Source organism: Chelonoidis abingdonii, chromosome 4, assembly GCF_003597395.2.
Source record: "Chelonoidis abingdonii isolate Lonesome George chromosome 4, CheloAbing_2.0, whole genome shotgun sequence".
Lineage (NCBI taxonomy): Eukaryota > Metazoa > Chordata > Testudines > Testudinidae > Chelonoidis > Chelonoidis abingdonii.
This window is the reverse complement of record NC_133772.1, coordinates 132,519,168-132,534,094: the sequence shown is the minus strand read 5'-3', so window position 1 is coordinate 132,534,094 and position 14,927 is coordinate 132,519,168. Positions and strand designations below refer to the sequence as shown.

Genomic DNA, 14,927 nt, shown 5'->3' with positions numbered 1-14,927 from the left:
AAAAAAAAAAAAAAAAAAAAAGCAAAAAGAGAAAAACAACAATCTCTCAGGTCATCTCTATCCCTCATGAGGCAGCCATAAAACGGCACAAATCTAATGTTTTTAAAAAGCCTTCTCAGGTAATCTTGGAAGTATTAATTCCATCAATTTAAAGGAACACTGTCAACTTGAAGCCTTCTAATTAGAAAAGCAAAGTTCTGAGTCAGAAGTGCCACCTACCCCAGAAACTCCCTGCCTTTGTGTTTTATAACCACTTTTCTATGCTGTACTGCAGACACCCCCACCCTCCCCAAAGGAAAATGGGAGCCGCCCATGGCCTGGTCTTGTTAAGAGGGCCACGTCTCTACAGAACCGTGTTGATTTCAGTGTGGCTTTGCAAGGACATAAGTGTACATCCATGAGGTTGGATGCCTTTACATAGCCAAGCCACAATCTTGCAGAGAAAACAGTGAAACCAATTATACACAGGGCTGTCAAATGCACTCAGTACCCTGAAAAAAGGACAGGTCTTTTCTCCTCCTCTAATCTTTGTCATGCATTTTAGGTTAAAAAAATTCAGATTAAGGCAATTTTAAATTGATGATGCATCAAATTCTATGCTACCCTGCCATGTCCCCTTAACATTAAGAGAAGCATGATCATACCTATATGTTCTTTGCAATGCTTAGCCCTTCAAAATGGTCAAATATAAGGACCTTGGCCGTTTAAAGGTGACCTACGTGGTGACAGTTCAGGCTTTACTCAAAGGCTAGAGGATGCCAGGAGGATTTTCTCAACAAAGTGCTAGTTTCTCTGAAATAGGATACAGTCCTTTTGTTCTGTGTCTGTACAGCACCTAACACAACGGTTCATGATACATCATAATAATAATAGTTAATCTTTCCAGGCTGTCTTCACCCTCTGTTTGCTAGAGGTCCTCAGCTACCTCTCCCAAAAGTCTGAACAGTAAGGTCACAAAAGCCGTAAACCAAGTTACAGCTCTCCCCCACCCAACTGCATGGCCAGAGGAGGCCATTTCTTAGCATCAGTCTCTAAATATTGCTAATGGAGTTTGTAATGAGCTAAAAGCATGTTAGCTCTAAACACTATGATCAGTCCGCACATGGTTAATACTTAGTAACAACGGCAACCAAACATTTCTTTCCCCACCAGAGGCCTAGGCTGGCACATAGCTGTCTTCCCAGGGCCAATTCACCACACTTGTTTTGCATGTCGACAGGACCGCAAAATAGTGCTTATGTAACTAGTTTGGCCAGCCCAACCTCCTCACAGCCTTCTGCGCATTACGATACTCTAGTGCGCATGGCTCCAAGTACTGCTGGTTCTCCTCTGCAGGCACATCTGACAGGCACTCTATTCCCCCCAACGAAACAATGAGACAGCATCCAGGTTTTCCCAGTATTTACCAAAGCAAATGCACTTAGGCAGAGAAGAAGGTGCAGGCGCATGTCAATAGTTGCCCGGGGGGGGGGGGGGGCAGGGGCACATAAAAGAAAAAAGCTGCTGTGTGGATGCAGCTCAGTCACATTGTGTAACCAGGTCAGATGCCACCACGATTATAAGAACGCTGTTGTGCTGGTAATGCCCATGGAGCCCTGAGCTGTGAATTTCTTTCCATTTTAGTTAACCTAGAGATTACAGCTTCATGGGATCCACTATTCGCATTCTCAAGAGCTCTTGACAAGAACAGCCAAACAAGGGAAGGTGGAAAAGTTCTTCTATATTTTAATAGTTTAAAAAAAAAAAAAAATGAACAAAACCCCCCACAGATTTGTATGGCAATGAAGAAGGTAGGATGGACTTTGGAGACAGTTGCTGTAAATAGTAAAGTAGCAGCAAAGGCAGCTTCTCACTTTGTGGGTCACATTTAAACTACATGCCCATGAAGACGATCACCAGGATCATGTCATTACCCCGACTACTTGATAGTCAGGCATCCTCGGAGGCTCCTGGAACAAGCCAACGATGCTTCCTCATTTTCAAACTAGCCCAGTGTTATGGTAAAGCCCAGTGAAGTACTTGGCAATGCTGTTTTACAGTAAAAGTTGTTTTATCCAGCACTGTGAGGGAATGAGGCGTGCCAGTAAGTGAAAAATGCCGGTTAACTAAGAGGGAGGGTGTTTGGGTGTGGGAGGGGACTCGGGGAGGGGGGTTGGGGCACAGGGTGTGGGATCCAGTTCACTCACCTCAGGCGGCACCTGTGGAGCCGTCTGCTGCACCACCACCTAGGAGCGCCAGAACAGGCCACTGCTTGCAGGAAGCTACCCGAGTAGAGCACTACTCGGCCCCCTCCCGAGCCCCCTCCCACAATCTGAACCCCCTGATGACCATTTCTTTGCCCAGGAGGAACAGGGACATGTTGCCACTTCTGGGGAGCCACGCGGTGCCACGTAGGGAGCCTGCTGGCCCCATGCCAACCAGACTTTCTATGAAGATTAGAAATGTTGGTTCATAGAGCTTTCCGATTGGTACAGGGCCTGATAAACTATTTACAGTAAAAGCTGTGTTCACAATGCCAGCCTGGCTTTATGTACTGAGAGACTGCTCTAGGCCAGGGATGCACAATCTCTTCCTGTCGCACGCCCCACACCCCCTTACCGTTAATGGAATCTCTCCTCCATTACTGCACAGTGGGCTCAGCAGAGGAGCTTGGGCTGAAGGCGGAGCTGGAGACAGGGTTGGGCTGCAACTGGGAGCAGAGCTGGGCTCCAACTAAATGCCCCCCCCTCCCGGCCCCTGTGGGGGCTGGCCTGGATCCTGCTGCATGCCCCCTAGGAGGGGTGCGCCCCACAATTTGGGGACCGCTGCTCTAGGCCATTAAAAAAAATCATTAAAAAACAAACTTTCACCATTCCCCAACTCAGCTCCCATCCGCTGAACAGATTAGTTCCTTCACTTTACTTAGCTCTTCCTCTGCCTTGCTCAGCCCTGCCTCTCTCCAGTGAGATCTAATCTCCCAGTTTTGCCTCCATTAACGGCTCTCTCAGTGCAGGCCAGAGCAGTTTCCTGAAGTTGAAGCAATTCTTTGGAGAAATCTCTTAAAAGGTCTAAGAGTGCGAGAGCAAGGTTTTGTAGCAGGTGTGGATGGGCTACATAGCACAGAGGAATGGACTGACTGGGCAGACACGAGCACAGCTATTTTAAGAGACAGTTGGGGGCTGACCTAGGGCAGACTGGAGGGATTTTGTTCTTGCTCTACTCTACCAGAGCATACAACATTTTATTGTTCAGTCTTTGTTCATGAAACTGCCAGTGGGTACAATCACCTCAGTGACACTCTGTAACAAACAGGCTTTTTTTTTTTTTTGGGGGGGGGGGGGGGAGGGGCAGGAGCACACCTATAACCCCTTATTGACAGCACTCAGTTCAGAGTGTGTGGAGGAGGGTGAAAGGATCAGAGATGTTATTGACTCCCATGAACGTGGCTAACAAGCCAAGGGATGAAAATAACCAATATGCCAGTAAATAGCAGACAGGGCCAAAGCCACTACAATATCCACCACCTCAGCATATTCCTTCAGCATGGCTAAAAACACTGTTCCATCTTCAAGCATACATGGCACAACTATGTTTTAACTGACCTGTGCTAAAGCCTTGGACAAACAAGTCTATACCACAGTTAAGATACACCATTACACCACAAGACAAGACTACATCAAGGGACAATGACTGTAACCTGGTCACCCAACAGTTTTTCCTGTTGTTTAGACAAGCCCTTACTCAATTCAAACTACTGAAATCTTCATGGAATCTTTCAGCATCTGCCTCCATTTCAGAGTACTGCTATACTCACTAGGACAAGGATATATGCTAACTGCTGTTTATTGTGCTTACCTTGCTCTTCCCACTAAGCCTTGACCCTGAAAGTAAAGAAAAACCTCCAGAAGTAAGATTGTGTGTAACAGCAGGTATGGGCTGAGGCCCTGGAGCATGAGCCAAGCTGGTACTGCACAGGTGCTAAAGGAGTGTCTAAGCCATTCTCACAGCCCTGATTTTTCAGCCATAACTCCCCTCCACATCAAATAGCTCTACAATAAAAAGAAATTTCTATAAAGACCTGCTGCAGTAAAGTCCTTAGTGGGGGGGGCGGTCTCCCCACAGTATGGGAGATTGGTACAAGGAACCACGCTCCAACACTGTAAACTCTCTGAAAGGAGGAGAGGAGCAGGAACAACACGGGGCCCGTTCAGATTTTGTACTGCTGTAAATCATGGCATGTTGTCCCGGAAGTCAGTATAGTAAAATTGCTGTATGGTCAGACACAGACAAAGTTCTTCTTTCAAATTTCATACGCATGAAAGTTCCTAGATGCTCATTGTCCACAACCTTGCATCTTTGGAGCAGAGTCTGTCATTCCCTTCAGGGGTAATTCACATGCATTATATCCAATAGTATCAGTGGCTATAACTTTTCACAGCTGGTAACATACAGCCACCCCCAACTACACTTATGCTCACCACCCCTAGACCAAAAAAAAAAAATCCAATTCCTATAAGCAAGGGGCTAAAAATTGCCAAGCTAAAAATCAATCCCCACATCTGAAGCCAGGTATTTGCAATCTTTCGCAATTTTGCAGACTACCAAATTTTGGAGGGTGGCCCAGAAAGAAATAGCACATTTGTTTCCATCTGCAAACTCCTCACAAGACACATATACAAAAGAAGGAAGCACTCTCTCCTCTCCAGAGATTTTATACAATGCACACAAATAGGAATACAAAGTCCACTAACTGGCAGTCTGACCCCACCACTACGGGAGGAGGAAGAAGTCACACTTATATGGCACTTTTCATCTGTAGATTTCAAAGCATCATCAACCTTTTACAGATAGGCAGACTGCAAGAGAGTAAGTGAACGCTCCACTGCAGAAAAGTCACCCAGCAGAACTCAGGCCACGCAGGATATCAGTCTGATACCTTATACACTAGATTACCTATACTGCCTCCTTTAGCACTCTTAGGGCTGGTCTACACTGGGGGGGTATTGATCTAAGATACGCACCTTCAGCTACGTGAATAGCGTAGCTGAAGTCGAAGTATCTTAGATTGATTTATGTCAGGTCCTCATGGCACGGGATCGACGTCCGCAGCTCCCCGTGTTGACTCCGCTACCGCCGCTCGCTCCACAGGAGTTCCGGAGTCGATGGGAGCGTGTTCAGGAATCGATATATCGCGTCTAGATGAGACACAATATATTGATCCCCGAAAAATCGATCACTACCCACGGCGGGTTGTCTGGACGTACTCTTAGTCTTCAGCAAACCCTCACAACTGCCTTGTGAGGAGTATCACCCCTATGAAGCCAGTGAAAACAAAGGTCAAGCGATTTGACCAAGACCACAGAGGGAATCGGTATCAGAGCTGGGAGCAGCATCTTCAGTTCCTTGCTCATCTTGTGCTCAGGTCACAGCATAAAGTTAAATTAAAACAAAATAACCCCCCTCCACTTTATTAAAGAGAGTTACCATTTAAATGCTAGCAATGTTAAAGACACTGTAATTCTTCAGGAAGTGAACCCCAATTAGACATTTCTATCACTAGTTCCGCCATGAGTTAATGGCCTTTGGAAACCTGTTCCCAGGGACACATTCAGTTTACAATTTGCTCTCACATGGAAATCAAAGATACTCTAATTGTTCCCACATTTTAAACTTGAGTTCCAGGTATGAGGTTATTGAGGGTTTGGGTTTTTTTGCGTTTTTTTTTTCAGTTTGGCCACGATTTCTTCCCTCCCTCCCCCACAAATGCCTCTCCTTCTGGCCTCAGAAACTTTATTTCTGCTGCCTTCTACAACACATGACTGGAAGATCACAGCAGCTTGCTGATCAAGAGCCTCAAAAATTCATACCAATGAAGGAAATCATAAGAGGTCTTTCCTCCTCCCCAATGGATATGGTGGTTCTTGGCAGCTGTTCAGCAAGGAATGAAACCCTGTGTGTGGCACTTTTAATTCCCAAATTCATTTTGAAGCACACTGAGAAAACCACATTGAGTAACCACTCTCTGCTGCAAAAGGTATCTTCACTTTCTTAAAAATAAACCACTTAAACAAAAATAGGCATTCAAAACAGACTTACATTTTGCCTCGGACAGATTTTGATTAGGTGACCAGACCAGCATCCCAAGGTTCTCTCTCTCCTGACAGCGCCTTGCAAGTTTGGCTTAAGAAAAAACAGATATACAGCAAAGTTAAAAACAGAATTCAAGAATCTTATCGCCAGCTAGTACTGAAACAAACTGGGTACAAGAGAGACTTATCGCCCAGCTTTTAGTTAATCTAACAAGGTTAAAAGCCTTCCTCCCTCTCCCCCTTTAGATCAGAGGCCTCTATTTGTCTCTTCTATACATCACTCTTAATACATTGTGACAGAGGAAGTATATTCACCCTCTTTCGTGCAGGAATTAACATTCCTCCATCAACATACTTGATTATTTCTCTTCTGCCTTTTGTTAAATGAAGGGGAGGAGCAAGAACCGGATGCTATGGATACAAAATCCTGAATGCCGTGGTCACTCCCTTGTGTAGTTATGTCAGGACATCAGGACAGGCACATGGAATGAAGAATGTTCTGGGATTTTTTGCAAATCCCTGTTAATTATCTCAAGACATCCTCCAGTTCCAACTAAGTGTATTTCCACGCTGACATTTCATACACAGTGGACCAGATTCAAATCTCAGTTATGTTGCGGTTATTAGGATTAGAATCTGGGCCTTTGTTTGTCCAGTTACTCTAAACAGGAAAATGGGTCTGTTACATCACCATAAAGAGCTGCCCAGCATAATGCATTAAAATCTTCAATTCAAAGCCACATGCATGTATGGTTCCTGATCTCTTGCTGTGTGAGTTGCTCTTTTTGAAACCAATGCAAGTCTGTGTACAGCAATTTTTTTTGATAGTCTGCTGTTCAATTCCTTATATCATTAGCCTGGTACAGTAAAGATATTAGAAGAGAGAGTTATCAGAAGCAGACACACCAAAAATGGAGAGAGCAGAACAAAAAGCCTTTCTCTGTTGAGTCAGCATGTGTAGGTAAATCCATTACTAGTACTGGCAGCACCACGTTAAGAGAAAAACTTTCATATTTAGTTATCAGTGGAGTACTGGGTATTATTATTCCTACTGCAAAATATCTATGGAGTGCTAAAGATCTACAGTGCTTCACATACAGAATGACACATACCCTGCCCTGATCTGATTAATAATATATAAACACAACAGGACCAAAGTTCAGAAGAAGAAATTCTTAGGGTACTTCTGCACTGAACCGCATCCTGCATCAGTGTCTCAGAGCCCAGCTCTACAGACTTGGGCTCACGCTGTGGGGCTAAAAATAGCAGTGTAGATGTTTCCACTTGGGCTACAGCTCAGGCTCTGAGATGACCCACACCCCTGTCACTGGGTTTCAGAGCCTGGGCAGGAACATCTACACTGCTATTTTTAGCCCTGCAGTGCGAGCCCCCACAAGCCTGAGTCTGTAGACCCAGGCTCAGACTCGCTGCTGTGTGTCTTTTTTGCCACGTAGACATACCTTTAGCGATGAGAAGCAGTGAACAGAGACTGTACCCCAAGGTACTACACATGTGAAGTCAGAACAGGATTGACTTTTATAACTCATTTGCAGCAAAGACAGAGATTTATGGTCTTTTGAAGCTTGGTGCTGGTAAGTACATGTTCTTCAGGCTACATCAAAACATTTGGTGGGTGCATGCAGTGAACTTTAATGTTTTGACCACTCAGGCTGCGTTGATTTTTAACATTGCCTCTCCTTAACTTGGCATTAGACAACAAACCTAAGTTATGTTTTCAGGTAACAGTTTAAATCCCAATACCACCATTTTAGAAACTGGCATGTTATTAACCTCTAATTCAAAGCAGAGATACCGATTATTTTTACTCCCAATTGTCTGGATGCTGAAATTTGCATCATCTCTACACCTCAGCACACTAACGCAAGAAAGTTTATTTTCTCTCTGTTCTGCCACGAAGATGCTGAGAAATTAATGACCTTTTTCTCTAGTATTAAGAAAACTGGCAACTGCATCTTTTGAGTCACATTCAAACTCCAAGTATGCAGAACACACTGCCTTGGAATTTTGTGAGCAGTACACATTTTCGAGATTTTCTACATTAGGCAGAATGTTGGGGGGAGAGGGGCCGAAAAGAGAAGCCAACATTCTCTGGAGGAGAATGACAGGGTGGAGACGGGATGTTCTATAGAGACTATAAAAACATCTTAATTTAGAACGACAATAACTGGACTTTGAACAAAACCTGCTATAATCTTGAAACAGTCAGGATTAAGCCTCACCCTCTCATTTGTCCCTGACAAATCAAGATTATGCAGTTGTGAGAAAGTAAAAAATAGGTAACCCCGATGCCATTCACTTGTAGAATACTGCTCCACTGCATTATTCATCTCACTTCTATTCTCCCATTCTTCAGCCTGCTACAGAAGTATCAGAACAGGAGGGGAAAAAAGAAAAAAAAACCAAAAAGCTACCCCTATAAGAGGTTATATCTAAAAGAGAACCTCACACCATTTGTGGATACACAAATAAATGCACAAGAACTAGTGAGAGACTCCAATTAAGATTTACTTTAAGCAGTGACAGTCGGCTACACCCCAAAAGATGTACTAGGCTATATTTTGTCAGTTAGGATTCAGGAGTCAGTTACTTAAATGCCCAAAAGAACGTTGTTAACAGAGTTAAGGGCTGCCCAGCAGTGCCTCGTGCCCCTCCAAAATGTGAAGAGCAGCTAAATGTAAAACCTCTGAAAACCAGGAACTCTTATTTACTGGTTTTCAGAGATTAAATTTAGCCACTCTGCACATTATGGAAGGGCACAAAGGCGCTACCTTACCCTACAGCAGCTGTAGCAGCACAATTACAGCATTGCAGCTATGCCGTTGTAATACAGACACTTCCTATCAATGAAAGGGATTTTCCCTTCAATAACGAAGGTAATCCACCTCTCCAAGAGCTGGTAACTAGGTCAACGGGAGAATTATTCTGTCAACCTACCTGCGTCTACAGTGAGGGTAGGTTGACCTAAATACATCACACAGGACATTAAATTTTTCACAGCCCAGATGATGCAGCTAGGTTGACCTATATATTAAGCCTAGACTGGGCCAGCGGTTTTCTGGTAGCAGACCCCTTGGGATCTGTGGACTGTGTGTAACTGGTCCATGAAAGGTTGTCATTACCACAGAACAGTGATTTTCAACTGTGCTCCATGGATGGGGCTCTGCAGACTAGGTCTAAGATTTCCAAAGGGTTCTGCATCTCCATGTGAAATTTTTTAGGGGTCCACATATGAGGGGAAAAAAAGTTGAAAACCACTGGACTAGGCCTAATTCTGAATTAACAACAATTGGGGGCTTTTTGGGCGGGGGGGGGGGGAACACAAGGAAAAGACTTCGGTACCATACATACACACATACCCGTAGCCCAGCTCTCTTCCTTCCTTGCACCTGGCGCCTTGACAAGGATTATCCCACCCACAGAACACACTGTATGTTAAACCTCTTCCCTGCATCGGTGTCACCCTCTCATCTCCCCCCTCTCTGCCTGTCCAGCACAGCTTGGTTCCCCCCTCCTCCCCACACAGAGGCAGGCATCAGGATGGGGACCACAGACCAAAGAGCTGGGGAAAGGTGCAGAACGGTGGGGATACTTTTGAAGGAGTGAGACAGACATGGGGTGCATGAATGTGGGTTTTTGAGCGGGACAGATGACGTCCTGTTTGACCCCCTTCTTTCCACAGCCTTCCAACCCCTAATATTCTCTCCAATGTCTCAGATTTCCCCCCATACTGCTCTGAGACTGCTCCAACTCCAATGTTACCACCATCACACCCATTGCTCATCTTAGTGGCTGCTCTCATCCCCTTTCCCTGCACATTTAGTATCCTTGCTAACACATGGCGAAGGTGGAGAGACGGATTAAGACAGCCCTGCCCCCAACAGAGGTATAAGGGGCCCCAAGATATTGGTTTACACATGGGGGAGTCCCTGCCCTCTCTAACACTGAGTGTAGCTGCCACCGCATTCCCAAATATAGCCTCGACTAGAGGTTTTCAAATTGTGGGGCTCAGCACCCCGGGGGGCATGGAGGAACGCGTGGGGCTCAGGCCAGCCTGGGGCAGGGCTTGAGGAAGGAGTGCCGCCTCCAATTGACCTCAACAGGCCACCCAGTTTGGCTCAATGGCACCACCTGCCACAGTCACACCGATTTCTGCTTCTGGCAGCCTCCATGCCCAGTGCTGGCTCTGCCCCCAGAGACCTTCCCACACGTCCTCCCACACCCTCAAAATCCGAGGGAGGAGGGGCAGGTATTGTGTCTATTTTTGTGTGTTGGGGGAGGTGCAACCAAAAACTAATTCAAAGGGGGGCTCAGCTCAAAAAAAATCTGAAAATCTTTGGCCTAGACACATCTACAATAAGGTGGGTGCGCAACTGATTAGAAAAGCACACTCAGAAGACAGTTAGCTATGGTTCGCAAATAAGCTAGAAGGGCATAACGAGAGGGGTCTCACAGGGATCCGTCCAGCCTCTGGTTCTAGTTAATATCTTCATGAATCATTTGGATAATGGTGTAGAGAGTACACTTAAAGTTTGCAGAAGATACCAAGCTGGAAGGGATTGCAAGTGATTTGAAGAACAGGGTTAAAATTCAAAATGATCTTGAGAAACTGGAGAAATAGTCTGAAATAAACAGGATGAAATTCAGTAAGAACAAATGCAAGTACTCTGCTTAGGAACAGACAATCAATTGCACAAATACAAAATGAGAAATGATTGCTTTGGAAAGAGTACTGCAGAACAGGATCTGTGGGCTATAGTGGATCACAAACTAAATAGGATTCAACAATATAATACTGTTAAAAAAACACAAACATCATTCTGGGGTGTATTAAGAGTGTTGCAAGCAAAACATGAGAAGTAATTCTTCTACCCTATTCAGCATTGACAAGGTCTCAAGAGGAGTACTGAGTCCAGTTTCGGGTGCCACGCTTCAGGAAAGATGTGAACATATTGGAGAAAGTCCAGAGGAGAGCAACCAAAATGATTAAAAGTCTAGAAAGCATGACCTATGAGGCAAGATTGAATAAACTGGGTTTGTTTAGTCTTGAGAAGAGAGTCTATAACAACCTTTTACATACTTGAAAAGAGAAGGGTGATAAATTGTTCTTCTTAGCCACTGAGCAAAGGACAAGAAATAATGGGCTTAAATTGCAGCAAGAGCGATTTAGGTTGGACATTAGGGGAAAAACTTCCGAATTGCCTGGGTAATTAAGCACTGGAACAAATTACCTAGGAAAGTTGTGGGATCTCTGTCATTGGAGGTTTTTAAGACCAGGTTAGACAGATACCTGTCAAGAATGGTCTAGATACTCAATAGCTGGCCCGCCAAGGCTTCCTGCGTTGCCAATCAACTCACCTTAAAAAAATGTTTATAATTATATTCATGAACAGTGATGCATAGCCTATCATTTGCCTATTACTTCCTTAGTAAGTAACTTACTGCTGGATCTTAAGTTCTTACGATAGCACTGGCTACGACTGAGCTAGGACATTGCCTATTTTTTCATCAGTGATGGTAATGGAGCCAAAAATGAACGCCAATGTAAGTGAATGTTGCAAAATCAACAGCAAAAAAACCAAGCTTTTCACTCAAGCTGCAGAGTGGATTTTTTTTTTTTTATTACACCACCTGATTTAAACGCAACACTTTTGTGTTTAACATGCCAAACCACTATATCCGTCTGTAAAGTCAGTAGTGCGAAGTGCCACTTTGAATCAAAGCACAGTAACACTCAATATGGCCATTTCCTGGCAGTGTTACAAGACGTGACAAAATTGAAAATCTGAAGTCTTCGTATCACACTTCAAATGTCTCCTCACAATATCAGTGACTGTGCAGGACAAAGTAACAGCTGCTTCTCTTCAGATACTGTTGGAGCTAGCTAAAAAGAGAAAGCCTTTCCTGGATGCTGAGCTTGTGAACAAGTGCACATCAGAAATACTGGAGGAGCTTTTTGCTGGAGATAAAAACAAAGATGATATTGTGAACCATGTGAAGCAAGTTCTCATCTGATTCCATGGCAGCACAGAGATTGGAGGTAGTTTACGATGACTGTTTATCAGCACTGCTGTCCAATCTAAAAAACAAAAACACCACCAAATGCATGTCTCTGGCAGTGGATACATCAAGCGATTTAAGTGACACTGCCCGGCTATTACTATTTGTTAGATTTTATGATGGTGAAATTTTCAAGGAGGAATTTTTATGTTTAATACCATTAGAAACCTACACCACAGGAGAGATCATTTTTGAAAAGGTAAATGGATTTTTTGGGAAAAAATGCTTTATATCTGCAGAAAATAAACTTGCTTGTTACAAACGGAGGTCCCTCCATGATAGGAAAAAAAGAGAAGGACTTTGCTTCACACTTGGCAGAGTTACAACCTTCATTAAATACACTTCACTGCATCATTCACCAGACTGTCCTGTAAAGTAAGTTGTCTGGGGATTTGAAAAAACAACAATGGGTATTCTGACGAGATTAGTGAACTACATATGCTCAACTTTTAGCTAGCAACAGCAGTTTTTTTAAAGTTCTTTACAGTATGTTTCAGCCAAATACAGTGAGTGACCTGTTGCAGCACAATGATGTTCATTGGTTAAGTAGCAGGTCTGTGCGTTAGTGAGGTTTTGTGCACTTCAGACTTTCTTTCAAAACCACAAGACAAACAAGGTTTAAGAGTTCCTGGAATTTATGAATTATTTCCCCTCTGTCAATCTGTGTGATATTACTGGTCACATCAGTTCCCCTAAATTGTCGTTCCAAGGCTGGGCAAGCAGTATTGGTGATTGTCGTAGCTTCCTACTCAGATTTGAACCTTAGCGTTCATTAACTGAGAAGCTAGCATGAACCCTCTAAGCTTAATTACCAGCTTAGATCTGATATCGCTGCCACCAGCCAAGGATTCCAGGGCTTGGCTCCCTCTGGTCTCCCAAAACCTTCTCTGGGGGACCCCAAGACTCAGAAGCCCTGAGGTCTTACACAAAGGAAATAACCCCCCTCCCCTTTTTTCTTCTCTTTACTCCTCCCGGCTTCACCTCCGTGGGTTATCCTGGAAGATTACGATTTAAACTCCTTGAATTACAAAACAGACGCGGACAATTACCTTCCCCCCGCCCCCCCCTTCTTCCACTGAGCTGACCAGATTCACGCCTCCGTAAAATCTAACACAAAGAGATATTCTCTTCCCTTCGTTCCTTAGCCTACCCAAGAAAACTCAACAGGCTTAAAGAGGAAAGCTTTATATAAAAAAGAAAACACACATAAACATATCTCTGTATCAGCGTGACTACAGGGTTCAACTGCGTAAAAGAAAAATGGAACAAACAACCTTATTCAAAAAGGAAATACAAATTTTAAACATTCCAGCAAACTACACACATATAAATACCAAAAAAACAAACCTATTGTCTTCTACCTTTTGTACTTACACTTGGAACAGAGATAGCAAAGCCTGGAGATAGAAATCACTCTCATTAGCGAGAGAACACAGAACAAAAACACAACCCAGAAGGTTCCCTCCTTGAGGTTTGAAAAGATCTTGTTCTCCTGGATTGGTCCTCTGGTCAGGTGTGTTGGTCCCTTGTTAACCCTTACAGCTAAAGAAAACATTAACCCTTAGCACTTGTTATATGACATGTGATGGGTTTGAAAAAGGTGTGCGCCTTTCGAGAGGAATCTTGAATCTTTTCGGGCATGGCTACACTTACATTTTTGCAGCGCTGGTAGTTCAACTGTGGTCATACAAGCTGTTAGGGGCCATGTTGCGCGTTGGCCACATTTGCAGCCATTTGCCAGCGCTGTTGGAGTTGTGCATTGTGGGCAGCATCCCAGCGTTCAAGTGCTGCAACGTTGTTTTCAAAAGGCAGGGTGGATTGAGTGTGACAGGGAGCTTGCGTGAGACAAGAGAGAGTGGATTTTTTGGACAGACACTGTTTGACAGCTCCCTGCCTTGCAAATTCTGGCCATTTCCCCACCCCTCTCTCAATCACTCTTAAATGGTAAAAAGCTTCAGACAGATAAGCAGCTTCTCCGACAGAACTCCCTCCCTTCCCCCCACCGCCGTGCTGTTTGTCTCCTCAAGCAAACAGCTGTGAACATTCCAAAGCCTCGGCTCGCTCGCTCGCTGCAGCAAAGAGCAGCTGTGTTTGTTTTTTAGATAAGTAGCTCCGGGGAGTACCTTCCGGTTTGTTGTATACAGGAATTGTGGGATACCTCCTAATACCCTGGAGGCCAATAACAGCGCTGGCGAGTGTCCACACCTGATGAGCAGTGCTGGATTCGCTACACCCATAGCAGACCAGTTGTACAGCCAGCGCTGCAGGAAGGGAGTTGCAGCGCTGGCTGAACTCTGTAAGTGTGGACACCTGGTCATTTGCAGCGCTGTAACCCCGTCACCAGCGCTGTAACTTGCAAGTGTAGCCAAGCCCTCAGACAGACTTATCAGGAAAGATGTTGTACTTTCCTACATTTCCTGTGAAACTACAGATGAAACTTCGCTGAAAACGATGCAAGAATTCCTAAACAATCTGATTGAAAAGTTTACAATTCCAAAGGATGTGTTTTTCCTTGTTTGTTGTCTCTGCCAACAGACTCTGCCCTTCCGAAACAAAGAACATTCTTGATTCAATTGATGAGGGTGCTTCTCAATTAGAAACTGTAAGGTTCCAGAGCACAGATGTCTTGAAAGCAAAATTCAGAGAAGTGAGACTTAGCGATTTCTGGACTCAGTATGCTGACTAAGAACCAGAATCCAGCCATCTATCTTTTAACAATGTTCGTATCAACGTACCACTGCGAATCTGGGTTTTCTACCATGAAAATTATTTTTTTTAAAA

The 14,927-nt window shown here is 44.2% G+C and overlaps 1 protein-coding gene across 2 annotated transcripts in view; it reads right to left on the bottom strand.

Moving 5' to 3' along the window:
- The window catches only part of RCOR1 (REST corepressor 1), a 136,102-nt gene that overhangs the window by 57,859 nt on the left and 63,316 nt on the right, over positions 1-14,927 (bottom strand). For both annotated transcript variants that reach the window (XR_004373322.2, XM_032777404.2), the window contains exon 3: positions 6,076-6,159. Coding sequence is in view for 1 of the 2 variants with exons in the window: in XM_032777404.2 (XP_032633295.1) it covers positions 6,076-6,159 (84 nt within the window). In the remaining variant the exon portion in view is untranslated. The remainder of the gene's footprint in view (positions 1-6,075; positions 6,160-14,927) is intronic.